Source organism: Eleutherodactylus coqui, chromosome 13 (assembly GCF_035609145.1).
Source record: "Eleutherodactylus coqui strain aEleCoq1 chromosome 13, aEleCoq1.hap1, whole genome shotgun sequence".
Lineage (NCBI taxonomy): Eukaryota > Metazoa > Chordata > Amphibia > Anura > Eleutherodactylidae > Eleutherodactylus > Eleutherodactylus coqui.
In genome coordinates this window covers 57,967,414-57,992,935 of record NC_089849.1, presented here as the reverse complement: position 1 = coordinate 57,992,935, position 25,522 = coordinate 57,967,414, and the positions used below count along the sequence as shown (strand labels likewise).

The window sequence follows — 25,522 nt, the reverse complement described above, 5'->3', positions numbered from 1 at the left end:
TTCCATTTTTATTGCATTAGGCTGATCAAAGTTATTTTAATTAAAAATCATGTTTTTTGACCAACACACAATAGTTTCAAAGAGAAGCATGATACACATCTTGTACAGATCTTGTAGAGAAACACTCGGAGTCTCTGTGGTTCAATACTATGGAGCACTGTTTTCTCATTGCTTCTAGAGCAGTGTTCCCCAACTCCAGTCCTCAAGAAGCCCCAACAGGTCATGTTTTCAGGATTTCCTCAGTGTTGCACAGGTGATGTAATTATTGTTGGTGCCTCAAATATTGCCACAGCTGTTCTTACTATAGGAGATCCTGAAAACATGACCTGTTGGTGGTCCTTGAGGACTGGAGTTGGGGACCCCTGTTCTAGAGAATGTGTCTGTAGTATGGCAGTTATTGGAATATGTTGCATTTTTTTGCTATACAATCAATTACTTATGAATCAGTCAGAAACAAAAATGTGTGTCCGGCTGTTGAGTAAGGATCCATATAGTCACGGCTTGCTGCCCGTATCGGGACCAGGGTGACATCATGGTGCCATAATGTACCAGGGCAAATTATACTAAAACTGGAGTTGGAAATGCTGGTCTTCGCGAATTTCCCCAATAGTCATTTCAATGTGGCTCGTCTGACATAATTGTGTTAACCACATAGTCTGATCAATTTTCCTCTGTTGGTCCGAAGGACTTGAAGTCCTTCTACACTGGCTAATGATCAGGCAAATGAACATTCACATAAACATTAATTTCTGGTCATTGGTTCATGTAAACATGTCCGGGATCAGCTGTCAAACAAGAAAACGCTCATTTATCAGCTGTTCGCATCGTTTCTACAGGCTTCTAAATGCTTGCTGGCAGCTGATCCTTATGTGTAAACAGGGGATCTGCTGCTGACAAATGCAAACTGTATGGAGATGAATGATCCTAATAATCTGCCCTCTGTAAACAGCAGTAATGAGTGCTGATGGACATGCTGTATTGTCAATTGCCACTCACTAACAGGCAGAAAAGCACCCTTACTGCTTTAAGAAAACTGTTTACCTGCTTACGGCATGCATAAATCTCCACAGTTTAAATCACCAGACCTCAGAAGGAAGTTTTCCCACCGGAGCAATGAACTTTTGCTTGCTCAAGGATTGACGAACGTATATATAATACACACATACCTGTAAAATTGTAATTGAAGCACAGAGCATATCAAAAGTACAACAACGAAAAACTTCGAGATTTTTACCTTGGAGGAGGATGAGGGTTGGATTGTGGGACATTGGAAAAAGATAATGGGGGCTGATGGTACAAAGCGTGGTGTAGGGAAATAGTTGGGGAAGGATGGTGGTAGTCTACTGCAGGTGGGTATTTTATACTTTGCCATTGTATAGAACGGCTAGGTAGTGTGTTAAATATTCAGCATTTCATAATCTGATGTTCCATTGTTGGCAATCCATAGATTGCTAAGGCATGAAATGACTCATTTCACACAGTGCCTGTAACACATCTATGGAAACTGGTCATTTTTTAGACTATAGGTACTATGAAGCACAGTGATTTTCAAACTGTGAGATGGGCCTTACTAGTGAAATGCCACTAGTTGTTGGTGAGATATCACTAGGAAAGCACATTTCACAGAAGTCAGTATATGCTGCACAATCATTTTCTCTGGTTGCACAGATCTCTGTTCTAGAAACCGAATTGATTCAATTTATGCTGATTTTAAGATAATCTTGCAAAAAATTAATGTAATTTTTTAATATTTTGGTATGGACTATGACCAGTGTTATGGCCCAGCATATTCTGGCTAGTGAAGCTCTAGCACAGGGGTGCACAACTTTTTCTGGTATGAGGACCACATTGCCATACTGAACCACTTCCAAGGGCTGCAAGGGTATTCCCATCTGAGATATTTATGGTGTATCCTAAGTATATGTCATAATAGATTGAAGTAAGTTCCACTTCCAGGACTCTCACCTTTTGGGAAAAGGGGGTTACCTTCTCCCCAATCAGCACTTCAGAGAGAAGCAGACAATGCATGTGGCTATCTCCATTGTAGATGATGGATGTCGAGGTGACAGCCTGGCATTTTATAAGTCTTATAAACTGCAATGGAGAGAGCTGCATGTATATATATATATGAAGCCTCTAACTCATATACTCATTTCTAGAGTGCCAAACGGATCAAGAGACTTTATTCTCCTAATGTATAGGGGACCCAGATATGACTACACAGTGCACCATTAGTACTTGTCCTAATATATAGGGGACCCAGACATGGCTACACAGTGCAGCCTTAGTACTTGTCCTAATATATAGGGACCCAGACATGGCTACACAGTGCAGCCTTAGTACTTGTCCTAATATATAGGGGACCTAGACATGGCTACACAGTGCACCCTTAGTACTTGTCCTAATATATAAGGGACCCAGACATGACTACACAAAGCAGCTTTCGTACATGTCCTAATATATAGGCGACCCAGACATGGCAACACAGTGCATCCTTAGTACTTGTCCTAATATATTGGGGACCCAGACATGGCTACGCAATGCAGCCTTAGTACCTGTTCGTTCCTGTTGGCCTGCTATGTGCCGCACCCCCTCACCTTGTCATTGAAATTACATGTGAGCAGTCACAATAGATATTTCTTTGTCCAGATGATTGCGACCACATTGAATGACATTGTGGACCGCGTGTTGTGCCTCCCTGTTCTAGTACAAAACGATTGAGAAGCTCTAATCAAGAACATTTGCAAAGAAATTAAATCAATAGTGTTGCAATTAATTTAACTGGTCAGTTGTTCCAAGCATCTTGGAGAATTTCCTCTAGTTCTTCTGCAGATGTTGTCTGTCTCTGTAGGTAATTCCAGATAGTCTTGATGATGTAGAGGTCAGGACTCTGTGGAGGACGCACCATCTGTTGCAAAACATCTTGTTATTCTTCTCACTGAAGATGGTTCTTGATGACCTTGGCGGTGTGTGGGGGCTCTTCCTGTGCTACAAAGTGATGGTGTTGTATATGTGAGAATCTGCTTAAAACATTCAAGAGTCATTTAACCCTTTGCAATCAAATTTAGGATTCAGGGTTTCCTAGGGGGTATTCTCTTTCTGCCATTATACAATGACACCATCTGCTGGCTAGAGCCAGTACTGCAGTATGTGACATGTTGGAGAGGCCCCCGACAACAGAGCGGCCAGTAATATACAGTAAGAATACCCTGTCGGACATCTTCCGACATCAGAGCTGTACAGCCTTCTATCAGAATGTCTTTAGACGTCAGACAGTGGATTGGAAAGGGTTAAGTGTAACGAACTAACCAACTCCAATTGCAAAATGCAGCTCCAAATCAGGGTTCATTCACACGAGCGTATGCGTTTTTACGTTTGCTCATCAGCAGTACTCATCAGGGTCCATTCACACGACCGTGAGCGCCATTTGTAGCGAAAAAATACGCTGCACCCCGGAAAACCCTCACTCTGCAAAAATCCCCGAGATGCCTTCCAAAGCCTAAATAGAGGCACCTGTAAGCTTGTCGCAGTGTTAGATGCTGCAAAAATGCCTCCCTCCCCCCCCCCCTTTTTTCCCCAGTTCCCATAGGAGTCTATATATCAGGCAAAAGATATTTTGGCCACTGTATATATGCCAGATGTATTTCGGTTGCATATGCTCTATTTTCAGTGGGTCGATGTTTTTACGCGCCATATAATCGCCCGTGTGAACGAATGCATTGGAAAACAATGCCTTAGATAGTCACGTACATACGGTCGGGTGTAAAATTGTGGCGTACATGTGCTCGTGTGAATAAGCCCTCAGAGAGATGTGTTATTCACTGCTAGTTGCAGAAACGTATCCACTTAGCACGTCTTACCTCCTAAATCATCCCTCACACAGGCGTTGCGGTAAGCGCCACGATTTACATTGTGGCACTTTGCCGTGTTTTGCTATCGTTTAAGAACTCCATTTTTTAGCACTACTCATCATTGACGGGGAGCGCTAAATGCACAAAAATAGAAAAGACACCGCACAAAAATCGCAAAGCTTTGTATGAGCGGTCGCATTGAAAACAATGGAAGCATTATTCCACGGTGCTGAAAGAGCCGTACTAATTGCGGCAAAAAATGCCTGTGTGTGGGAGGCTTGAATGGACAAGTAGCCACTTTTTTGAGCCAACATTAAAAAGTTGGACTCCTTAATGCAAAGTACTTAACACCTTAAGGACTCAATCCTTTTTTTATTTATTTATTTATTTTTTCCTCCCCACTTTCAAAAAAATCCTAAGTCTTTGCCATCTTCTGATCACTATAACGTCGATGGAATTTTGGTAGGGCTAATTTTTCGCAGAATGACCTGTGATTTCTATTGTAAAGTAGATATGACATTTTGATCACTTTAACTCAAGTAAGACCAAGCGACATGTATGGCACTTTATCCTGGGATTTAAACCTGCATAGGCGTACCGCCCGTGGTCGCAGGGGTCGCAATAGCGACCCATCCCCTGCAGTGAGGGGGCCCAGAGGTCTCCGTCTGCCATATACATTGCACATCCAGTGCATTACCGGCTGGTTGCGCTGTTGGCAGCACCGCAGCGAGCACGCCGCCAACATTATGACCGGACGGAGAAGTTCCGAAGAGGAGAGAGGCAGCAACACGGCCCTGGAGGGAGTGCTGCCCCTGCCTCTTGTTGTACAGCGGCTGCATCTCCAAGCTGAACTTTTGCACCCGGGCCCCTGAGCCATTAGGTACGCCCCTGACCCACGCCATTGTAAATGTATGTCATGTGTTTAAAGCTCTTACCCTTGCAATCTAGCAGGGGCAAGTTGTGTGCTCAGCTATCAGAGCAAAGAAAAAAACAAGAAGATAGAAGCAGTTTATAACTTTCTCTTTTCCACCCTACATAGCGCTCAATGAGTGCCCTTCCTGCTATTGGACTATGTGATCACTGGCGACCCCCAGAATGGCAGAGCTTAGCAGCTCCAATGGATACCTCAGTTAGGGGGTCACATGAGCGATTATTTAGCGCATGTATATGTGCAATTAAAAAAAAAATCAAAAGAAAGAAAATTTGCATATCGCATGTGTTAAAAATCGCGTGACCAAAACAAAACAGACAAAAAAAATATGCATATAAAAATCCCACACAATTGTGCGATCAGTATCCCCTGCTGCGGCTGTGACAGCTGCAGCAGGGGATTCCTTGGATGTGAAATCCATGGATCCTATCACATCCAGGGGATTCACCTGCCCCCGGCCGCATTGAAAACATAGTGAGTAGATCGTGCTTACCTGCCACTGCTGTCACATAACTTAGGCTGCCTGCAGATGGCTGGGTCGGATCCCGCTGCTAGAATTCTTGCAGCGGGACCCGACACGAGCCCCTGCAGGGAACAGTGCGGCGCTCACCTCTCCCACGGCTTCGGCTCTGTGACGTGCCGGCTGCCAGCCAGTCGGTGCATGCGCAGAGCGGAGCCGGTGGCCCGGGAGTGACATTTCTGTGTGGGGCTCTGCGAGACCCGCACAGAAATAGAACATGCCGCGATTTGTTTTTCGCGTGCGGGTTTTCACGCGGACAAATCACGGCCGTCTGCCTAGGATTGCGTATTGTAATGCAATCCTATGCAGACGGGCACGGGCAGAAATTCTGTGGAAAATCCCGCCGCAGAATTTCCGCTCGTGTGCAGGGGGCCGTAAGTTGTATTTTTTAATGGCATCATTTTTAGGTATAAAGAATGAATTGTATAATTTTTATTAATTGTTTTTTAGATGGATTGGGGAAAACATGAAATTCTGCCATTTGTTTATTGGATGTTATTTCTATGGCGCTCAGTGTGCAAAATAAATAATGTGATAACCTTATTTTCTGGGTCACAGGATTCCGGTGATACCAAGTTTATACAGGTTTTTATGTTTTACTATTTCTGTACACAAAAAATACTTTTTTTATTTAAAGATTTGCTTTTCTGTCACTGCATTTTTCCAACGACGGAGCTCTATGAGGACTTTTTGCTGGATGAACGCTAGTATAAATAATATGTTATATCAATTCTGCAGGCGAGTACAATTATGTCAATACTAAATTGATCTAGGTTTCTTTTTGCAACTTTCTGTAACAGTGGGGCTCATGGTACAGTGAAAGGAAGCTGATTGGTGGAGGCAGGGGAGCAGCAGCAGCAGCAATTCCCACCGGCGCTCCCCACCAATCAGCGGTGGTGGTGAAATACTGGTGGGAGAGAGAGAACTGCTGTCTTCTCCTGCTATGGAGCGGACCCGGCAGGACAGGCGGCCGTGCAAACACACTGGCTGTGCAACCATGCTAGCCAGCTTGAATTTCGGCACATTTGCCTTATAGGATGCACTGACTCCCCCACCACCACCACTGTGGGGAAGAGGGGGGAGAATTGCATCTTATAAAGCGAAAAATACAGTAGCTATTTTGCCATGTTTTTTGTATTTTTTTTTCATGGCGTGCACCGCGCACATTAAATGTACTAACCATTTTCTTTGCGTCATTACGAATGCAGCGACACCACGTGTGATTTTTTTTTTATTTAATTTTTTTACAGGGAGAAGGAGAAAGGTGGGGTTTTGATGTATTTATTTATTACTTTTTTTTATACTTTTTTAACTTTTTCTTTTTGTCCCACTAGGGGACCTAATTGTCATCGTATTTTATCATTAATCTAATACACTTCTGTATATTAAAATGGCCATGAAGATCAGCCAGAGGCATAGCCTCATGGGCCACTGTAGTTGGCAGACCCGGAGGCTATAGTCAAGGCTCCAGGTGCAATGGCAACACATCGCACAGGGTCCGATGGGTGACAGAGGTAGCCCGTTCCTTTGTCAGCCATTAACATGCCATAATTGCATAGACTGCAGTGTGTAAAGGGTTAAATAGACGCAATCAAAGGTTCCTTCGATTCCCTCTATTAGAGCAAGTGTCAGGCTGTTATCCAACAGCCGAACACTCTCTCTTCCTGGGATGGGAGACCCACACCAGACTTCTAATGCAGCACCGTTTAGGGACGGCGCTGCAGATTAAAGCCCCTTAACAGTCGCCAGTTAAAGATGCATGGGCGGCTGTTAAGGGGTTGAACCACTATATGCATAAAATTGCTATAAGGTGTCTGGTCATCTAGGACTGAATAACTCTGGTCATTGAAGTACACTATGGAGAGAAAACTAAAAAATTCAACTCAATTGTAAACTTACCTTCCTACTTAAGGGAAGATCTGCAGGGTTCTTCTTGTTAGTAAATGGTAAGTGAACCTCTGGGTGGAGTTTGCGCCTCTACTCTAGGTGAAAACTGAAGATTCGTCTTTTGCTCAGAATGTCACTTTAACCCTTTATAGCACTGGCACTATATAGTTAATTCCAAGCACCATTAATGTAAGATACAGGGATAATGCGGGCTGTGCACACACCGTTGTCTGCTGCAACAACTGAGTCCTGTCCATTTAACCCCTCATGTGCAAATAGGTTGCTATGGCTGCTGGAGGCCTAAAATGAGCCCCCAGGTCTGCCAAGTGTATACAGTATATATCTATTTTCCCTATCAAACTGAGATATTTAGATTGTTTATCTTAGATTTAGATTTGTTTATTACTGTTGGTCACATTTGAACCCAAAAATCAGTGCAGCAAGATAGCAGTGCTAAACAGTGAGGGACCATGCTGCCCTTTATAATGCATAACTATAAGGGCTTATTCAGACGTGCATATATCCATATATCGGCCGAGTTTTCATGCCCAGCCAATATACGCTGTCCCTCTCTTCAGGGGGAGGAGACGAGCCGGGCAGGCAGCAGTGCACTGAGCTCCCACCCCATCTATTCCTCTCGCCACTATTTGCAATGGGAGGGGGCGGAATGGGGCAGAACAGAATTTAGCTCCACCCCTAGCTCCCATTGCAAACAGTCATGAGGGGTGGAGAGGGGGCGGGACCTCAGAGCACTGCTCCCGACTCTTCAAGCCTCCTCCCCCTGCAGAGAGAGACACCGTATATCAGCCAGGCATGAAAACCCGGCCGATATACGGACGTCTGAATAAGCCCTAAAGCTGCCTTCACACTTGCAAGAAAATCGCATGATTTTTGAGCAATGCAATTGTAGGAAAGCGCAAAATTATGAAACTCATGTTTCTCAATGGCTTTATTCCCATCTGTGATGTTTTCTGTCCTGCGATGCTGCAAAATTTGAAATCACTGCCTGCCCTAGCTTTCTGCGTTTTGCCTTTTTTATCGTCTATGTTTTACTATGAAGCCCCAATTTTATCGCATTGCAACGCATGAACTTGCAGAGTTGTGATGCAAGATCATTTGTCAGGAAAAAGCACTGCTGACACTCAAACATCACCTGAACACAAATGCAATTTTGACGCCACTTTCTTGCAGTGATATCGTGATCGCCAGTGTGAAGGAGCCCTTAAATGTACAATTCATGACCAAAAATAGAAAGACACTTGAAGTTCTGTCAACGTAAGAAAAAAAAAGCTATAGTTCTGAGAATGTCGTGATAGAAAACCAATTTACTTTTTTCAAAAAACTGTTAACATTTATTCACTAAAATCAATGGGAGCTGCACCTGCAGTTACAAGCACCAGCCACTGAACATGAATCGGAGCACCAGCTTCTACTCTATCCCCTTGTGTGTAGAGGAAGTCATAGCAGGCATCCACACAGCTGATCGGCCAGCTGGGGATAGATCATCAATAGTATTTGCCTGGAAAACACCTTTAGGGCTCTTTCACATGGTGGTCAAAATCATGCAGACGTTAGCCACGCAAAAAAAAACAAAACACGGCTAACTCGCCAGAAAATCACATGAATGAATGATTTTCCCCATTTGAGTCCCGAGCTTAGCGTTGAAATCGCCCATTCACTCGATCGGGAGCTGCATGTTGTGGGAAAAAAGCGCTGCTCCTGGAGGAGAGAGAGATGAAGGGAAGCCCTGCGGGGCTTCCATTCATCGCCTGAACTCTCTTCATTTCAGCGGGAATTAAGGAGTTGCCCTGCTGGGGAGTTGGAGGGATTTTCCTTCCATTCCAGCTGCTGGCAAATCCCTCCATCTCCCCTGCAGGGGAACCCCTCCATCCCCGCAGCTGGGGAATCCCTTCATTTTTCTTTGCCAGCCAGGTCACATGGTCTTCCATAGGAGTCTATGGAGGCTTCTGTGATTTTTCAGCCAAAAAAAAGGTCAAGACCTATTTTTTCACACAGCATGGAATTTCAGTCACTGGGTTCAGTCGGTGATATCCTATCTTTTTTGGTGCAATTTTTTTTTGCCCAGCTTAAAATCGTTCGTCTGAGCGTTTCCATAGGAAACCATTGGCTCTATTAGTCGCAATTTTTTAACTTAGCTGTGCAAAATCGTCCGTGTGAATGAGGCCTTAATGTCAATGTGTTTATTGAGCTTCAGGTAGTGTCGTAGTTTTCCCATAGAAGCTGTCAGCTTTTTCACTCGTTCTTACGCTCCAGTGCTACGGTATCTATCGGATCAGCAGTGATAGCAGTGCTGGACATCAGTTTGAGGAACATATCTCTCATCTGCCCCATGCAGTTTCTCTGCCTGAAGACTTTCTGAACCTCACCTGTTTCTCTGCATTTGCCGTGTTTCTTTTGTATTATTTGCTTCTGCAGTATACATGAATTCTCTTTTTAGACGGGAAAGGTTCTGCTCAAGAGCTACTTTGCTAATACAGGATGATCATCTTACATCATGAGTGTCTGAGATATGAGATGCATTCAAGTTCTAAGGTCTTCTAATTTTTTTTCTAAAAAACTACTTACCTCAGAAAGATGAAAGTATTGGCACTTCCCAACATAATCTCCCTTGATGTACACATTTTTCCACAACATCAAGTCATAACAGCATGTTTGATGCGGACACTTCTGTAGGGGTCTGTTTTTGCCAATAAACAATTGCTGATTCAAGAGCACCACGACTGGAAACCATGCGACCACGGAGAGTGTCCTTCATTTTTGGAAAAATCCAAAAATTCAATGTGACAGTTGATGCAATGAAGGCACCATTTATGCGGTCCTCGTGGATCAAGGTCACCTGACATATGCGCCGCCTTGTGATTATCGTTCAGCATTTGCGGCACCCACCTGGAGGAAATTTTCACATCTTCAGTTCTGCATGTAGGATGGTCGGAAATGACAACTTTGTAAGCAAGCTCTTTTACAATTAGTCAGTCGTTCTCCATATCCACTGGCTGCACTCAAATAATCACATTGTCGAACTGTCCGGTGTGTGGCCAGTGCTCCTTAGGTACATCTTCACACCACATTTAGCCTTCTTTGAACTGTTGCCCCCAAAAACACATTTTGCATGTCTGTGACACCTGAACCGCATGTCTCACTCATAGTAACATAGTATGTAAGGCCGAATGAAGACAATGTCCATCTAGTCCAGCCTTCTATCCTCCTGTTTTGTTGATCCAGAGGAAGGCAAAAACACCAAGAGGCAGGAGCCAATTAGCCCATTTGGGGAAAAATTCCTTCCCGACTTCCTAATGGTAATCAGACTGTTCCCTGGATCAATCTCTAATAGTTCCTACCTGCCTGTATACCCGGATTATCAATTAACCTAAGATTTATATCCTGTAATATCTTTCCCCTCTAGAAAGATATCAAGTCCCCTTTTAAACTCCTCTATGGATTTTGCCATTACCACATCCTCAAGCAGAGAGTTCCACAGTCTCACTGCACTTACAGTAAAGAACCCTTTTCTGTGTTGGCGATGAAACCTGCTTTCCTCTAAACGTAGCGGATGCCCTCTCGTTACCGTCGCAGTCCTAGGTATAAACAGATCATGGGAGAGATCCTTGTATTGTCCCCTCATGTATTTATACATAGTTATTTGGTCGCTCCTTAGCCGTCTTTTTTCCAGGGTAAATAATCCCAATTTTGATAGCCTCTCTGGGTATTCCAGTCCCTTCATTCCATGTATGATGAATGTCGATGGGTGTCAATCCACACAAGTGAAGAAAATGGATGATTACACGCTGTTCTTGGAACTCGAATGTTGTCATTTTAAGTATAGATGATGCCTCTACCTTCAGCCACTATTGTGCGGGTTCTGTGCACTGAACGATGCTGCCATCTGTCTCACTCCTCCCCAAAGAATCCCACGTCTTCTAAAATGTGTCTATCTGCTCCTATTCCTGAGAAGACCCTTGAACTTGAATATACATCATATTTGCACAAAACAATACAAAAAGCTATGAATGAGGAGGCAGGATATGACTAAGAATAGAAAACACCTACAGCACACAGCATTGCATTTAACTAGATTGTTTCTAAGGTTCTTCTACATAATGGTCAGCATAAACTATTCGCACTATAGCAGTATAGATCTGTGTGCTAAATTGAAATCAATTGTGGAAACATTTCCCCGTTGTCACACTTCAGGAGTTTGACTATCAATCAAAAAACTTATCAACCTGCTAAACTAACATGAGAGCTCCATCCTGTTCCTTAAATTCGTATTAGTCCCACCATCTGGTTGTTAATCATGGGCAAGACTCCTGGGATATGGCCATTATTTCTTCTGTCCTCTTATTATGGTTGGTTTAAGATACAAATTCTGCCAGTGAGAAGGGCTTATGTATTTCCAATGCCTGGAGATAATAGTTTTACCTAACTAATATTTTAACCCTTTCCAATCCACTGTCTGACGTTTAAAGACATTCTGATTGAAGGCTGTACGGCTCTGATGTCGGAAGAGGTCTGACAGGGTATTCTTACTGTATATTACTGGCCGCTCTGTTGTCGGGGGCCTCTCCAGCATATCTCATACCGCAGTACTGGCTCTAGCCAGCAGATGGCACTATTGTATAATGGCAGAAAGAGAAAACCCCCTAGGAAACCCCCGAACCCAAAATTGGATTGCAAAGGGTTAAAAAATGTTATTCAATATGTTGATTTGTCTAACTTATTTAAAAGAGCTGGTACTATTACTGTACCTTTTAACCCTTTCCAATCCACTGTCTGACGTCTAAAGACATTCTGGTTGAAGGCTGTACAGCTTTCGATGTCTGAAGACGTCCGGCAGGATATTCTTACTGTATATTACTGGCCGCTCTGTTGTTGGGGGCCTCTCCAGCATGTCCCATACCGCCAGCAGAACGCGCCATTGTATAATGACAGAAAGAGAAAACCCCCTAGGCAACCCTGAATCCAAAATTGGATTGCAAAGGGTTAATATATGTTTTAGTCTCCCAGCGCTCAGAGTATGTTCTGGACCCAACGAAGACTGTAGCTGGTAACATTACTAAACATGTATAGATAACCCAACTCCTGCAATTACCTCGGTGTCCGCTGTCTAAAATATTTCCTTTTTATACCGTCAGTGTAAATGCTGCTTATCTTGGCCAAGGCAGTCCTGTAGAACAGGTCTATTTTTAATCCGAATTAATTGTTCAAATGGTAAAAATAATCTACTTATTCTACCACGGCTCTACTAGATGGGTCAGTTGGTTAGACCCAGTACTTCCTAACCTTAAGGCTAGGTTTACGCGGGATGGATTTCCAACGTAATTCCCGTGGTTTGGCCACACCGAAAAAACGTGAAAATTCCGCTGGAAAAGCACAGGTTCAAAACCCGTCGCATTTTGCCACAGGTCTTGGAGCAGTTTGGCCGCTGGCATTCCGCTGCGGCTTTCTCTCCCCATAGAGAGAAGCGAGGCCACAGCGGGAAACAAAATTGACATGCTGCATCTTCTGAATCCGTGATGCATTAGCCGTCCCGTGTGGACGAGATTTTTGACAAAACTCATCCACATGGCTGGCTAATCCTGGGATTAGCGGCTGCAGCAAAATTTGGTACAGAAATTCTGTGGCAAATCCGCCCCGTGTGAACCCAGCCAGAAGGCTATGTGCATCTTTGCTCTCTGTGAGTTTTCGGAAATTAAGTCTTTTTGTAATTGGTTTGCATTACAAATAGTAGTTTGATTTCTATGCTTGCATTTTTTCCCAAGGCACTGCAGACTGGAGGCCTGAAATCTTAGCAACTTCTGTCAGAGTGAACTGACAGGTTGTTTCTCAGCTCTTCCCCTAGCCTTCTGCCCTTTCAGATAAGGAGGACAGAAAGAACAGTAGAGAGAACTTCTATTACAGAAGGCTCGTGGAGATCAGGAGCTCGTATCAGCAGTGAGGTGAAACAGACCAGCAGCTACTTAGAATAATGATGGAGAGATAGCTGTGTATTATTGAATGGGCATGATTTTGCTACACAGGCTCTGAAAGAGGAGAGGGGAGGAGGAGCTAAGCTTGTGCACTTTCATGAGAGTTGATCAGCAATGGAAAATGCACCTGAGTTGGAAAGCCTGAAAATAAAGTATGATGCTTTCAAGATGCATGAAAATGAAAACTGACTGCAAAAGCAGATACGTGTATAATTTTTTCTGCAAGGATTTAGTGAGATATGTGTGTATTGATTTTTCATGCACAAAGCTTTCCATAGCCTTTAAGATGCATTTTGCGATACACAGGTTGAATCTGCCTACTTTAGAACTTATTTTGGATATGTGTTGTACATACTTGAACGTTCAATAAAGACACAGATCTATCAAGTCTATCCTATCATTTTGCTGTGTTGATCCAGAGGAAAGCAAAAACCTCTAGAAGGTGGAAGCCAATTTCCTCTCATTAGGAGAAGAATTCCTTCCCAACCTCAAATGCTTCAGTCAGAATAAATCCCTGCTTTGTCTTATTTTTTGGAGTAAATGATCTGTTATGTAATGTCAGGCCTTGTAAAATCATCCAATTGCTTGCTGTTGTTTCCCTCTGTACTCTTACAGTAAGTGATTGTAGTATCTTGTATCTCTTCATTTCAGAGCACATCACACACCTAGAGGTTTATATTGCAACATTGGAAAAACTTTCATTAAACTGCCGGGACAACGGAGAAGAAGCCTTGAGCAACGCTTTCAATGCTTTTGCTGAGCTTTCTAAGGAATTGTTAACACCAATAAAAAATGTGGTAAGTAGTATTACTCCAGAGGGAGGGTTCTCAGAGAAAATAGTACTGGACAGCTGATACTTTTAAATGCTCTCCTCTTTTTACTAGTGCAACTATTAAGTCATTTTTTTCATAGCATGTTTTACCGCTTAGAGACCAGCCTATTTTGTGCTTTAAGGTGCATTCACATGAGCGTGTGTGTATGCGTACATAGGTGCACCCAAAAATGAGCACCCACATACATGCACAAACACGCGTGAATGCAGGTCTATGTCCACTTACTTCAATAGGGTTGTGGCTGCTTCCAATGGCCCCATTGAAAATAATGGGCTGCTGGCAACTCCTGCAGTGATTTTACGGGAAGGACTTGAAATATAAGCCCTTCCCTGAAAGTCATTCCTGGTTTATGATAGCTATAGCAGAGGATTTCTTCATCTCTGCGGGGAGTCCCCTTGTCACTGAACACTATGACAGCACTGTTACAGTGTGTAGTGACAAGGGGACTCCCTGCACTGAAGAGTTTCCCTGCCACAGCTGTGACAGCTGTGGCAGGGGATCGTGATGTTCCCCCATTGTTTTCAATGAGACAGGCACTTCTGCAGTCCCATTGAAAGCATCATCCAAAAAATGTGAAAATCATCCATAGAATGTGTTAAAAATAAAAAATATATATATATACTCACCTCTCCTCAGCTGCCGGGGCTCAGGCGCGTACAGCCTGTCTTCTCCCTGCACTGCTCAGAATCTGTTTCAGCAGGTGGGGGTTTAAAATCCCCACCTGCTGAAAGGGCTGTATCTGATTAGCTGAGCGCTCAGCCAATCACAGGCAGCACTCAGCCATTCATTGAATGACAGTTGAGTGCTGCCTTTGATTGATCACAGCACTCAGCCAATCACAGGCAGCACTCAGACATTCATTGAATTCAATAAGGAGAGATGAGTACATATTTTTCTTATTTTTAACACATTCTATGGATGATTTTCAGGGAAGGGCTTATATTTAAAGCCCTTTCCCAAAAATCCCTGCAGGGCTTGCCAGCAGCCCATTGCTTTCAATGGGACTGTCACATGGACTGTGACAGCTGTGGCAGGGGAATTCTTCAGCGTGGGGAGTCCCCTTGTCACTGAACACTGTGACAGTGTTCAGTGATAAGGGGACGCCTCACGGAGATGAAGAAATCCTCTGCTACAGCTGTCACAGCTGTGACAGGGGATTCTTTACTCTCTGCTGGGAAATATTGACATGCACCATGGATCTATGATGCACGCATGTCCTATGTTTTGCAGGTACGTGCATTTGCACGCCTGTAAAACACGGACATGTGAACACAGCATAGGGACAAATGGTTCTAATAGGCCCGTGTTTTTGTGCGCACAATTGTACGCACATAAACACGCTCATCTGAATCCACTCTTAAGGACCAAGTGATTTTCATCATCACATTGCAAGAGCCATTACCTGTGGACATAGTCATATGTGAGCTTGTTTTTAGTGGGACAAGTTGTATATTTTAATGGCACCACTTGGGGGTACAAATAATGTGTTGTATAACGTTTATTACATTTTTTGGGGGGGGGAGGGGGAGAGGCAAGCAAAAGAAAAAGAAAAATTCCAGCACTACTTTCAAAAATATTTTTTTAACAATAAACAAGTGAGATAAATACTAAAATATTTTGATTGTCTGTGTCGTAGGTTTGCAGTAATACCTATTATGTGTTGCTTTCTTACAATTTTTTTTGTTAGGGAATGTATGATCTGGGGAAGTTTTACATGGTAGGGTCTAGGTTCGTTGGTTGTAGTGGCAAGAACCATGAACACAGAGGTGTAGCTGAACATAATGGGATGCTGACAATGTGACAATACTCAAGGAATGGTCAGCAATACTTCCAACAAGACAAAGCGCTTTACCACACATCCACCACTGTTTTACGTTGGTTTGAGACTATGGATGTTCCACAATTGGGCTGGCCTGCAAATAGTACCGACCTAAACCCTGTTGAATAGCTTTGGGATCAACTGGAACATTGGGTTAGGATAAATTAACAGTGTCCATCGTCTTTGAGAGAACTCGCCAGACATTTTCTCGATCAATGTAGGGCAATACCAGCTGAAGTGTATCAGATGTTAGTAGAAAGTATACCACGGAGGGGATCCGATGTCATTAGAGCCAAAGGAGCCTCACTAATAGAGATGAGCGAGTATACTCGCTAAGGCACATTACTCGAGCGAGTAGTGCCTTAGCGGAGTATCTCCCCGCTCATCTCTAAAGATTCGGGGGGCGGGGAGCGGCGGGGGAGAGTGGGGAGGAACGGGGGGAGATCTCTCTCTCCCTCTCTCCCCCCCGCAACTCACCTGTCACCCGCGTCGGCCCCCGAATCTTCAGAGACGAGCTGGGAGATACTCGGCTAAGGCACTACTCGCTCGAGTAATGTGCCTTAGCGAGTATACTCGCTCATCTCTACTCACTAAGTATTAACATATGGAAATAAATACTCATGTACATTTGATGTCCAATTACTTTTGATAGGATAATGTATGAGGTGCATATGCCCAATAGAGCGCATAGATAGGTTTTCTCATTGCTCGATAACCTCTTTAATCTTCTAAATATCTTTACTCATAAGATAAATGTGCACTTTTTTAAAGTAGGTTTTGCTATTCCTACGTTTTGAGATCAGGCATTTCAGAATTGGAATAACTAGCTAAAGTCTGGATCTGGTCAATAAGGACAGTTAATCTCTTTTTGGACCAGTATATGATTATATCAGCCTGTAGAGCTGAACATTTCTTTCAGCCATGGTTACAGTATGTTGTCCTGGCATACTCCATCAACAGTATTATTTGTAAAAGCCAGTATTACTCTTTTCACACAAAACTTAGATTAATTATCATTCCTTTTTAACTGCTGAAGTAATGTAACTATGAGTCACATTCTATGTGTCATCGTTTAATTAACTGCACTTATATTAAAAGGATTGTGCAATATTAAAGATAAAATTGCCTCAGTTTTATTCTTCATGCAGTAGGTTCATTTTGAGTAAACTGCGATTAAATTTAAGGTACCCACACATCTTCAGTAGCTGTCAGCTAATTCTTCGCAATGTCCCCATAAACATGCACAACCACCTGGGAACGTGTCTAGAATAAAAACTGCTATTTAAAAAAAAATGTTAAAAAAAATACTGCACCTTCTGCTGAGCTGCACCCGTAGACATTTGCCTTTGCAGTGGCATTCCTGATTGTTTTCAGATTGTTCATGCTTATAAAGTGAGCCATTCCAGGAACAATTGCTGCATTTGCCAATCATAAATATACAAGTCTTGGTGGGCCGACGGATCGGGTTAAAAAGGTGGTGGCAAGAATATAAAAACTGAGCAGTTTGGAGTAGAAGACACAACCTGTGGCAGCCTTCAGTTTTCATGTTGTCAAGCCATTCTAAATTGATTGAAGATAATGGATAAATATCTAGTCCACATCTAAGTTTTAGAGCTCCAACACTTTCACAAGTTATAAAAGTATTAAAAAGATTGTCAGTGATTAAAAAAAAAAGTGAATGAGGTTTTTCTGCAATACTAGACGGAGCCCATGGGCAAGAGTGGTGCCGCTTCTGAAGAAAAATATGTTTTTTTCTGCAACCCTCACACAACTACTTCTAAATGGCTTTTCTGACAATTTTGAAAATTTGGTAGACCACAGTTATAAAATGTAAAAGAAAGAAAAATGAAAAAGGTTTGGTGCCGTGCTAGCTAGTAGAGCAAAACGGGATTATGCTCAGTAGGAGAAACCAGGTAATCTTGTAGATATGATACCTTTTAATGACTAACAAAAATACATGATGTAACAGCAAGCTTTCAAACCTACCTAGGGTTCTTCCTCAGGCCTGAGGAAGGACCCTAAGAGGTTCGAAAGCTCGCTATAACATCATGTATTTTTGTTAGCCATTAAAAGGTATCATATCTACAAGATTGCTTGGTTTCTCCTACTGAGAAAAAAAAGCCCCACCTTTTAGGGTATGTTTACATGTAGCAGAAGTACTGCAGAATTTGCGCAGCATTTCCGCTTCATGTAAACATACAATAAGAGGGATTCTGTCATCTCCTATGAGCCCTATAAACTAAAGTAATGGGCCCATAAGAGATGTAGCACTGAGTGTGGAGGTGCCTCCTTTATTCTCACCTTCCTCGCTGTTTCCTCGCTGTCCACTTCCAAAGCCACTGCTCCGTGCATCCATCAGACTACTTATGCACATGCTCATGAGATAACGTGTGTTCTATGAGTCCAGTACTTTAGTATATGGGGCTCATAGGAGATGTCAGATTCCCTTTAATTTGCTCATTGATTCCGTGCTGTTGGTTGCACACAGGCCACTGTAGCCAATCCGTCCTCTCAACATTCACGCACCATTGATGCACACATGACCGCTGAGGCATGTATATGATGAACAGCTCATGACCGTTGCCAGAACTTCCAGGATGAGAGCGACAAGCACTTTAAAAAAAATATATATTTTATATAGCTATCTGCACACTGCAAAATTTTCCTAAATGTTGGAAAGCTACTTTATAGCTGAAGCAGGGGCTTAACTAAAGGCTCAGAGGCCCTGATGCAAAAGGTGAGCTGGGGCCCCCCCCCTCTATCTGTATCTGTACCCGTACCCATACCTAAATCATGCTGCACAGAGGCATAACTTGAAGCTTCTGGGCCCCAATGCAAAACCTGTAACAGGGACCCCAACTATAATGCTTTATTCATAGTACTGGGCTCCCTATATGAAGAAGAGAGGCCTTATGGGCCTCCTAAGGCTCCTGGGCCCGGGTGCAACCCCGCATCCCCTGCACCCTCTATAGTTATGCCCCTGAGCTGAAGTCTAAAATGCCATTTCTGTTAGAATGTTTAGCATTACCCAAGTCATTCTTTCCCTGCTCTTAATGGGGGAAGTTTCCATATTACATTTAATCAGTGGAATTCTTCATCACTCTTGGTGTATATTGTCAACCTATGTTTCTGCAGCAGGACGAAAACCTGTCTTTGGAGAAAATGTGCCATGCCTTACCCTGCTATAAGACAATACAAAGACATTTATACCTACCTCTAGTAGGAATAGAGTAGAACATGTGCCCTTTTTTACTTTCCAATTCCCCTTTAAGAAATTAGTAATACTCTTATTTGTATGAAGTTATTTATATCTTAAGCCGATAATCTGTTAATTACTGTTATTAAATGGCTACATTGACTCTGATCACTTATTAACATGTTTGTTGTGCAGATCACTTGGGCATTATCTTGGTCACCGGATCTCGGAGTCATCACTGTATAAGGCGATAAGATAATGTCTGCGTGTAGCGGGGACAGGCTGTGATGCAAATGAATCTGTGGCATGAATAGATGAATTATATAATGCACTTAGATGTGTAATATATTCACTGAGAGATTGCTGACTAGAGTATAACCGTATATGTGAGAAATTATCTGCTTGACTTATCTAACAGTCATTAATTTGCGTATTTGTCTCACACAGCTGCAGAGCTTTAATCACAACATTAATTACTTTCTAAACTCGCTGGTCAAAGGAGATCTGAAGGAGGTGAAAGGGGTGAGTTTCAGAGAAGTAACGCTGCAAGCATTGTTCATCTTGTCTTGTAATATCTTGGAGTCACTTTATTGGGTAGTAATTATGGAACTGAATGAAATTTCTTTAAAGGAGACAAATTACTTACTTGCAAATGAGGCGATTGCTTTTCTTCAGTTAACCAGTATACTAGATGGAAGTGAAGTTTCTTAAAGAATATTGATTAATCTCATTAGCAGGCTCAGACTGGCCTACAGCGGAACGGTGAATCCCCTGAGGGATCCTGAGTCAGGAGCGGGTCCTCTGTCCCACGTATTTGCGGCGCTGGGTGCAATATGCTCCCTGCACTACATAAATGCAGCATCAGAACCAAGCTCCTAACATAAATACATCACCAGAACCAAACGCATAACGTTTTGTGTCCCAACAATGTAATAGTAACATAACATAGTAACCTAGTATGTAAGGCCGAATGAAGACAATGTCCATCTAGTCCAGCCTGTTTATCCTCCTGTGTTGTTGATCCAGAGGAAGGCAAAAAAAACGCCAAGAGCAGGAGCCAATTAGCCCTTTTGGGGGAAAAAGTCCTTCTCGACTCCCTAATGGCAATCAGACTGTTCCCTGGATCAACCCCCAATAGTTCCTACCTGCTGTGTACCCAGATTAACAATTGACCTAAGATTTATATCCTGTAATATCCTTCCACTCCAGAAAGACATCAAGTCCCCTTTTAAACTCCTCTATGGATTTTGCCATCACCACGTCCTCAGGCAGAGAGTTCCACAGTGTAGTGCCCCCACAATACAAAATACCCCCTCTGTGCATCCAAAAGTCCCTCTGCAGTGCAGAGTTTGGACTTGTATCATATTTTACTTACTCCATGCAGAAACATTTAGTGGAGCTACATGGATCATCCTCCTTCCTGCTGTTCTGAACCGCTGGATCATAGGAGATGGAGCCAGGAGAAGGATGATTCATTTAGCTCCAAAAGATGCTTCTACACACAGCATGGAGGGAAATCATCTGGTTGGTTGGACCTAAGGGGATTACAGGTCTCCATCCTAAATCCACTGGTGCCCCTTCCCACAAGCTGCATGACAACACAGGCCGCACATAGCGAAGGCTGGCCTTTGGGCCTTGCACTAGTCTGAGGCAAAGTCCCAATCCAGCAGTCTGAAATAAGAGAAGCGTGACCCCTCTCCTACTGGGTAATTAAAATAATCTTTAATAGTTTCAACTTCCTGCTATCCTTTTCACCTCCATAGAAAACTGTATCTCCCAACATGCCCTGACAGCGGAAGGCCTTCAGGACCTACTTTGAGTTGTAGTTTCCCTCACAGATTGCATTCCATAAAGGACCTTCTTATGTATGAGGTCACATGAAAACTATGCTGACGTACATTTTTTCCTGCATATTAGCACATTTTTCGAGTTGATTGTCAATAGCCACATGCATTTTTGGGGTAAAACTGCTGTTCATCTTCAAAATCGCACAGCCTTCAAAAACAGTACCATTTTGATGTAAAACTGTATGTTGGCGCACTTTTTGGCGATGATGTGTGATCTTCCCCTTTACAGGATATACTAAAAATGCCATCTCTGGGACCCTCACCTATTGGGTGTTAGGGAGCCCACCATTTCCATACCAGCACTTTTTTTAATGGAGACATGTAAATGCAGCCACCCTTCCATTGAAATCTATTGTAAAGCAGGGATTGGGAATTTACCAGGTAATACTTGTATGTAACCCTATAGTAGGCCCCATAGTGAATTTTACTGGTGAGCCCAAGGCACCCCAGTCTGACGCTGCTCCTTAGATGAAATTCATATGTGAATTCTCCAGTATAGTATTAAATGGGCTGTCCGACAATACAGTTTTTTTTTTTATTTAAATATCCGAGCATGCTATAAAATTAAAAAAGAAAGAGTAGTTACCTGCCTTCTCGCCCTCCAGTAAATCTACAGCCCTCACCACTGATGTTAGATGACAACTGTAGCCAATCAGAGGCATCTGTGCCCAACCATCTGTGCGCCATGATGCCAGGAGTTCGGAACAGGACACTGCGGCCTCCGATTGGCTGCAGTAGTCACCTGACTTCCGAAAAGTACTGACAGTGGGAGATCCATTGAAGCTGCTCCATAGTATTCCGGGTGCAGAAGGCAGTTAAGTACTGATTCTTTTTTTTTTATTTAAAAAACTTTTTTATTTTCAGACAATCCCTTAAAAGGGGATTTACAAGAATTACAAGTTATCACTTATCCTGTGGATAGGGAATACCTTGCTGATCCTACCACTGAGACCTCCACCGATCCTGAGAACAGAGGTTTGTGTCCCCCTGTTCTCAGTACCATAGCGATCCTTCTCCCACCCACAGTGATGTCACATTAAATCGAGTGCTGGACAAGCGGTCAGCATTCATTCATTTCAATGAGGCTGAAGGAAATACTTGAGTGTTTGCCGGTCAGATGACTCAAGAAGTCCCATTGAAAATGAATGCATGGCACTTGTGCATCCGCCTCGCTGTTCAATCTTCTCCTAAGTGGGGGGGGGGGGGAGGGGATCATTTTTTGTTGTCTTGATTTCTGATTGTTAACTGAAAGAACAAAAAAAACCACGCTCCTTGATTTAGAATAAAGCTGTTTGCTTCAAGACACCACCTGTGTTACGCTAATAAAACTAAGCATATGACAAATGGGGGCGCAAAAAAGCTTAAAATGTATGCAGTACTATTTTTGGCCACCCTGCACTAATTCCATTATATAGAAGAAAAGAACTTCCAGAAGACTATTATGTCTGCGCCAAGATTTTGCAACCCAACGTACTGTAGCTTTTAGGATTCCGTAAATTTATTCTTAATAGCAGCATGCTCCTATGAAGGGCAGGTGAAAATATGCATCTGATAGCATCAATTGGAACAATTTTGAGCAGTGAAGAAGAATTTTTAGTAATTTAGCCTAATTGACTTTGAGCGCTGTACATGTAGAATGTATTGGTCGCTGCCGCTTGCATATCTCTAGGTCATAGCCTGGGTTTACGGGAGATTGTATGAATCACCTACATGTACTGTGAAGTAGGAGACAGAAGGAAGTTGCTATGACCGCAGCTGCAGCTTGAAGAGGGTTTCTTTGTCGTCTATTACCTTGGAGACACCGGGCTTTATATAAACCGGAGACACAAAGCAATGTCATTTTTTATCGAGACTATTTGCAAAGTTGTTTTATTTTTTTTATTTACAATGTATTAAACTTTTATCTTTTTTTTTCTATGTGTTCCAGGACTTAAAAAAACCATTCGATAAAGCTTGGAAGGACTATGAAAATAAATTGTAAGTTGAAATGTTAAACTTTTCCTAACACAACAGTTTTTGTGCCTTTGTTCTACATGCTCATAAAGAAATTTAGACATCTTATGACCCTAATACAGGCACTGTCATGCAAATAAGGGCCTGTTCACGCGCCCTTTAGGGTCTGTTGCCAGGTTCCATAACTGGATTCCATTTGCATTGCCAAAAACAGAATTCAGATAGAAATCTGGTCGTAAACATAGGCTTCCTTTACTCAAATGGAGGATCAAGAAGGTCTGCGGAATTCCATCAACATTGGAGGTTTCATTCGGATCCTCTGTCACTTGTTTTCCATGAAAATACAGGATGGCTGGACGGAAACTAAATGGACCGCTTTAAACTCAATGGGATTGGTTCAATGTTGTTCACTTCCATCAGAAGATGGATTTATTTGGTCGGGGGGTGCCATTTTCCTGTTTCCATAACGGAACCCAAAGTGCAGATGTGATAGGGCCCTTAGTATGCCTACCTCATTGAACAAGGAGATCCTTGTGTAACCCATTGTTTCCTTTATTCTATTAATTTTCTTCTGCTACATAATAGTCTATTTTTTATGGCAATCCGTTATCATTTAATGATTAATTAACACACTGTTGAATATGTTTTGATAGCACTAAAATAGAGAAGGAAAAGAGAGAGTTGGCCAAACAATATGGGATGGTGAGGAATGAAGTGGCAGGCGGAGAAATCGCTGAAGAGATGGAGAAAGAGCGAAGGATGTTCCAGTTACAGATGTGTGAGGTGAGACGCTATGCTTATATTCTACCATATCTTGCATGCATTTCCTAGTCCCTGCGTAGCTGATCTGTTTACTCCACTAACTATTGTGTTTGAGTCTGTATATACTGTTGTAAAGTATCATATGCAGATTTAATTTGTATCCAAGTATATCTTTACATAAGTAGCAATATATTATACAGAATTATTCAAAAGTCAGGACCACCTGGTATTACTTTGGCAAGAATAAGACATTCAAGTTGAAAACGAGTTGAACAGATAGATGGGTGCAAGAGAACGTTTTTGCACTAGGGTGGTGCCTGTTGGCTATCTTGGTGGCATCGATCTTGGGTTCTAACCAAGAATATACAGTTCCTACATTCACTGGCTGTCCTCCTGGCTGTTCTTAATTTAAAGCCTTGGCCATCTGCAGTGATCTTCTGTTACTGACAATCATAATGATCTCAGATCTGTCCTGGATTGTTAATGGCATCTCCTGGTACCTGAAAAGACACAATCCAACATAACAACTTTAATAATACTCACCATGATATCATCCATAATTCGAAAATAGTTGCAGTTATTGAAAAAATGACTGCACTTATCAATTTCTGATGAAATGTTACCCTTAAATCATGTATGCTGTTACCCACTTTCTATTGAGGTTATTGAGCTGAATCCAAGATGGCTGCCACCAAGATCTCCGTAAGGCACCACCATAATGTCAAAAAGCTTTCCCTATCTACGTTTTCAACAAAGCTTTCTACTTGTAACTCTTTTTCTTCAGAAGATATTCTGAGTGGCCTTGGCTTTTGAATCACCCGGTATAACATTATATAGTCATTAACTGAATGACTCATTTGTATTTCTTTGGTAGTAAAGAAAAATTGGAAGCATTCCCCAGCAATAAATGGTAAATAGTAGTAACTTAGGCGCTGTGCCATACAGATAACTTTCTGATCGGAGAGGGTTCAACTGCTAGAACTCCACCGATCTGGGGATTCAAAAGGTCCCCATATGAAAGGAGTGGGGGTTGAGTTCAAGTGCTTGGCTATCTGCAGCAGTCCCATTGAAATGAATGGAGCAGTGGTATAAAGTGTTCAAAGTCTGCTTCATTTATTGGGGGATGCTCTGGACCCCAGTTTACAAGATCAGTAAGTATCCCAGCAGTCAGAACTCTCTGATCATAAAGTTAGTCCCTGTCCTGTCGATAGACAATAACTTTATTTGTTGGAACAACCCTTTTAATGTCTACGAATACGGTCCATATAATCCATATGAATATTTAATTTCTCACTTTATTTCTAGTATCTGATAAAGGTCAATGAAATCAGAAGCAAAAAAGGTGTGGATCTTTTACAGAACCTTATCAAGCATTACACCTCCCAGTGCAAGTAAGATCCCTGTGCTTATGATGTATTAACCTTCTTCTGTCAGTATACCATGTTAGAACTATGATAGAGATTTATGAAAACTGTCTATAATAAAAATCATCTATATTGCCCATAGCAACCAATCACAGCATAGCTTCCATTTTTTAAGAGTACAGCAAGAAATTAAAGCTGTGCTGTGATTGGTTGCTGTGGGCAACAAAGACTGTTTTTATTTTAGACGGTTTTCATAAATCTACCTAATGTCATATTTAGTGGAATTTTAATTAATTGCACTGTAGCTAAACTACGAGTTGCTTAGAGGAATTAAGCTGAGTATACACCAAGGAGGCATCTAACAAATGGAATTTGTCATAAAGAAGATGCAGATTTGGCGCAAGGTACACTTGTGCAAAAAATTGCAGCTTTTTAACATTTACATTGCTCCACACCACTTTTAGGAAAATCGGCTATGGCTTCCTGGAAGAGTATGGAAGCCTCAACAGGGTTGCCAACCTGAACCTTTTATTTTCCTGGACAACTCATCCAAAAACAGCCAGCCAACATTT

At 42.4% G+C, this 25,522-nt stretch overlaps 1 protein-coding gene across 1 annotated transcript in view; it reads left to right on the top strand.

The window, feature by feature from the left end:
* LOC136587526 (arf-GAP with SH3 domain, ANK repeat and PH domain-containing protein 1-like) overlaps positions 1-25,522 on the top strand; it is a 193,270-nt gene that overhangs the window by 91,116 nt on the left and 76,632 nt on the right. Inside the window, exons 3-7 of the mRNA XM_066586153.1 lie at positions 13,828-13,973; positions 19,472-19,546; positions 22,799-22,848; positions 23,478-23,607; positions 24,892-24,977. Coding sequence (XP_066442250.1) covers positions 13,828-13,973; positions 19,472-19,546; positions 22,799-22,848; positions 23,478-23,607; positions 24,892-24,977 — 487 coding nt within the window. The remainder of the gene's footprint in view (positions 1-13,827; positions 13,974-19,471; positions 19,547-22,798; positions 22,849-23,477; positions 23,608-24,891; positions 24,978-25,522) is intronic.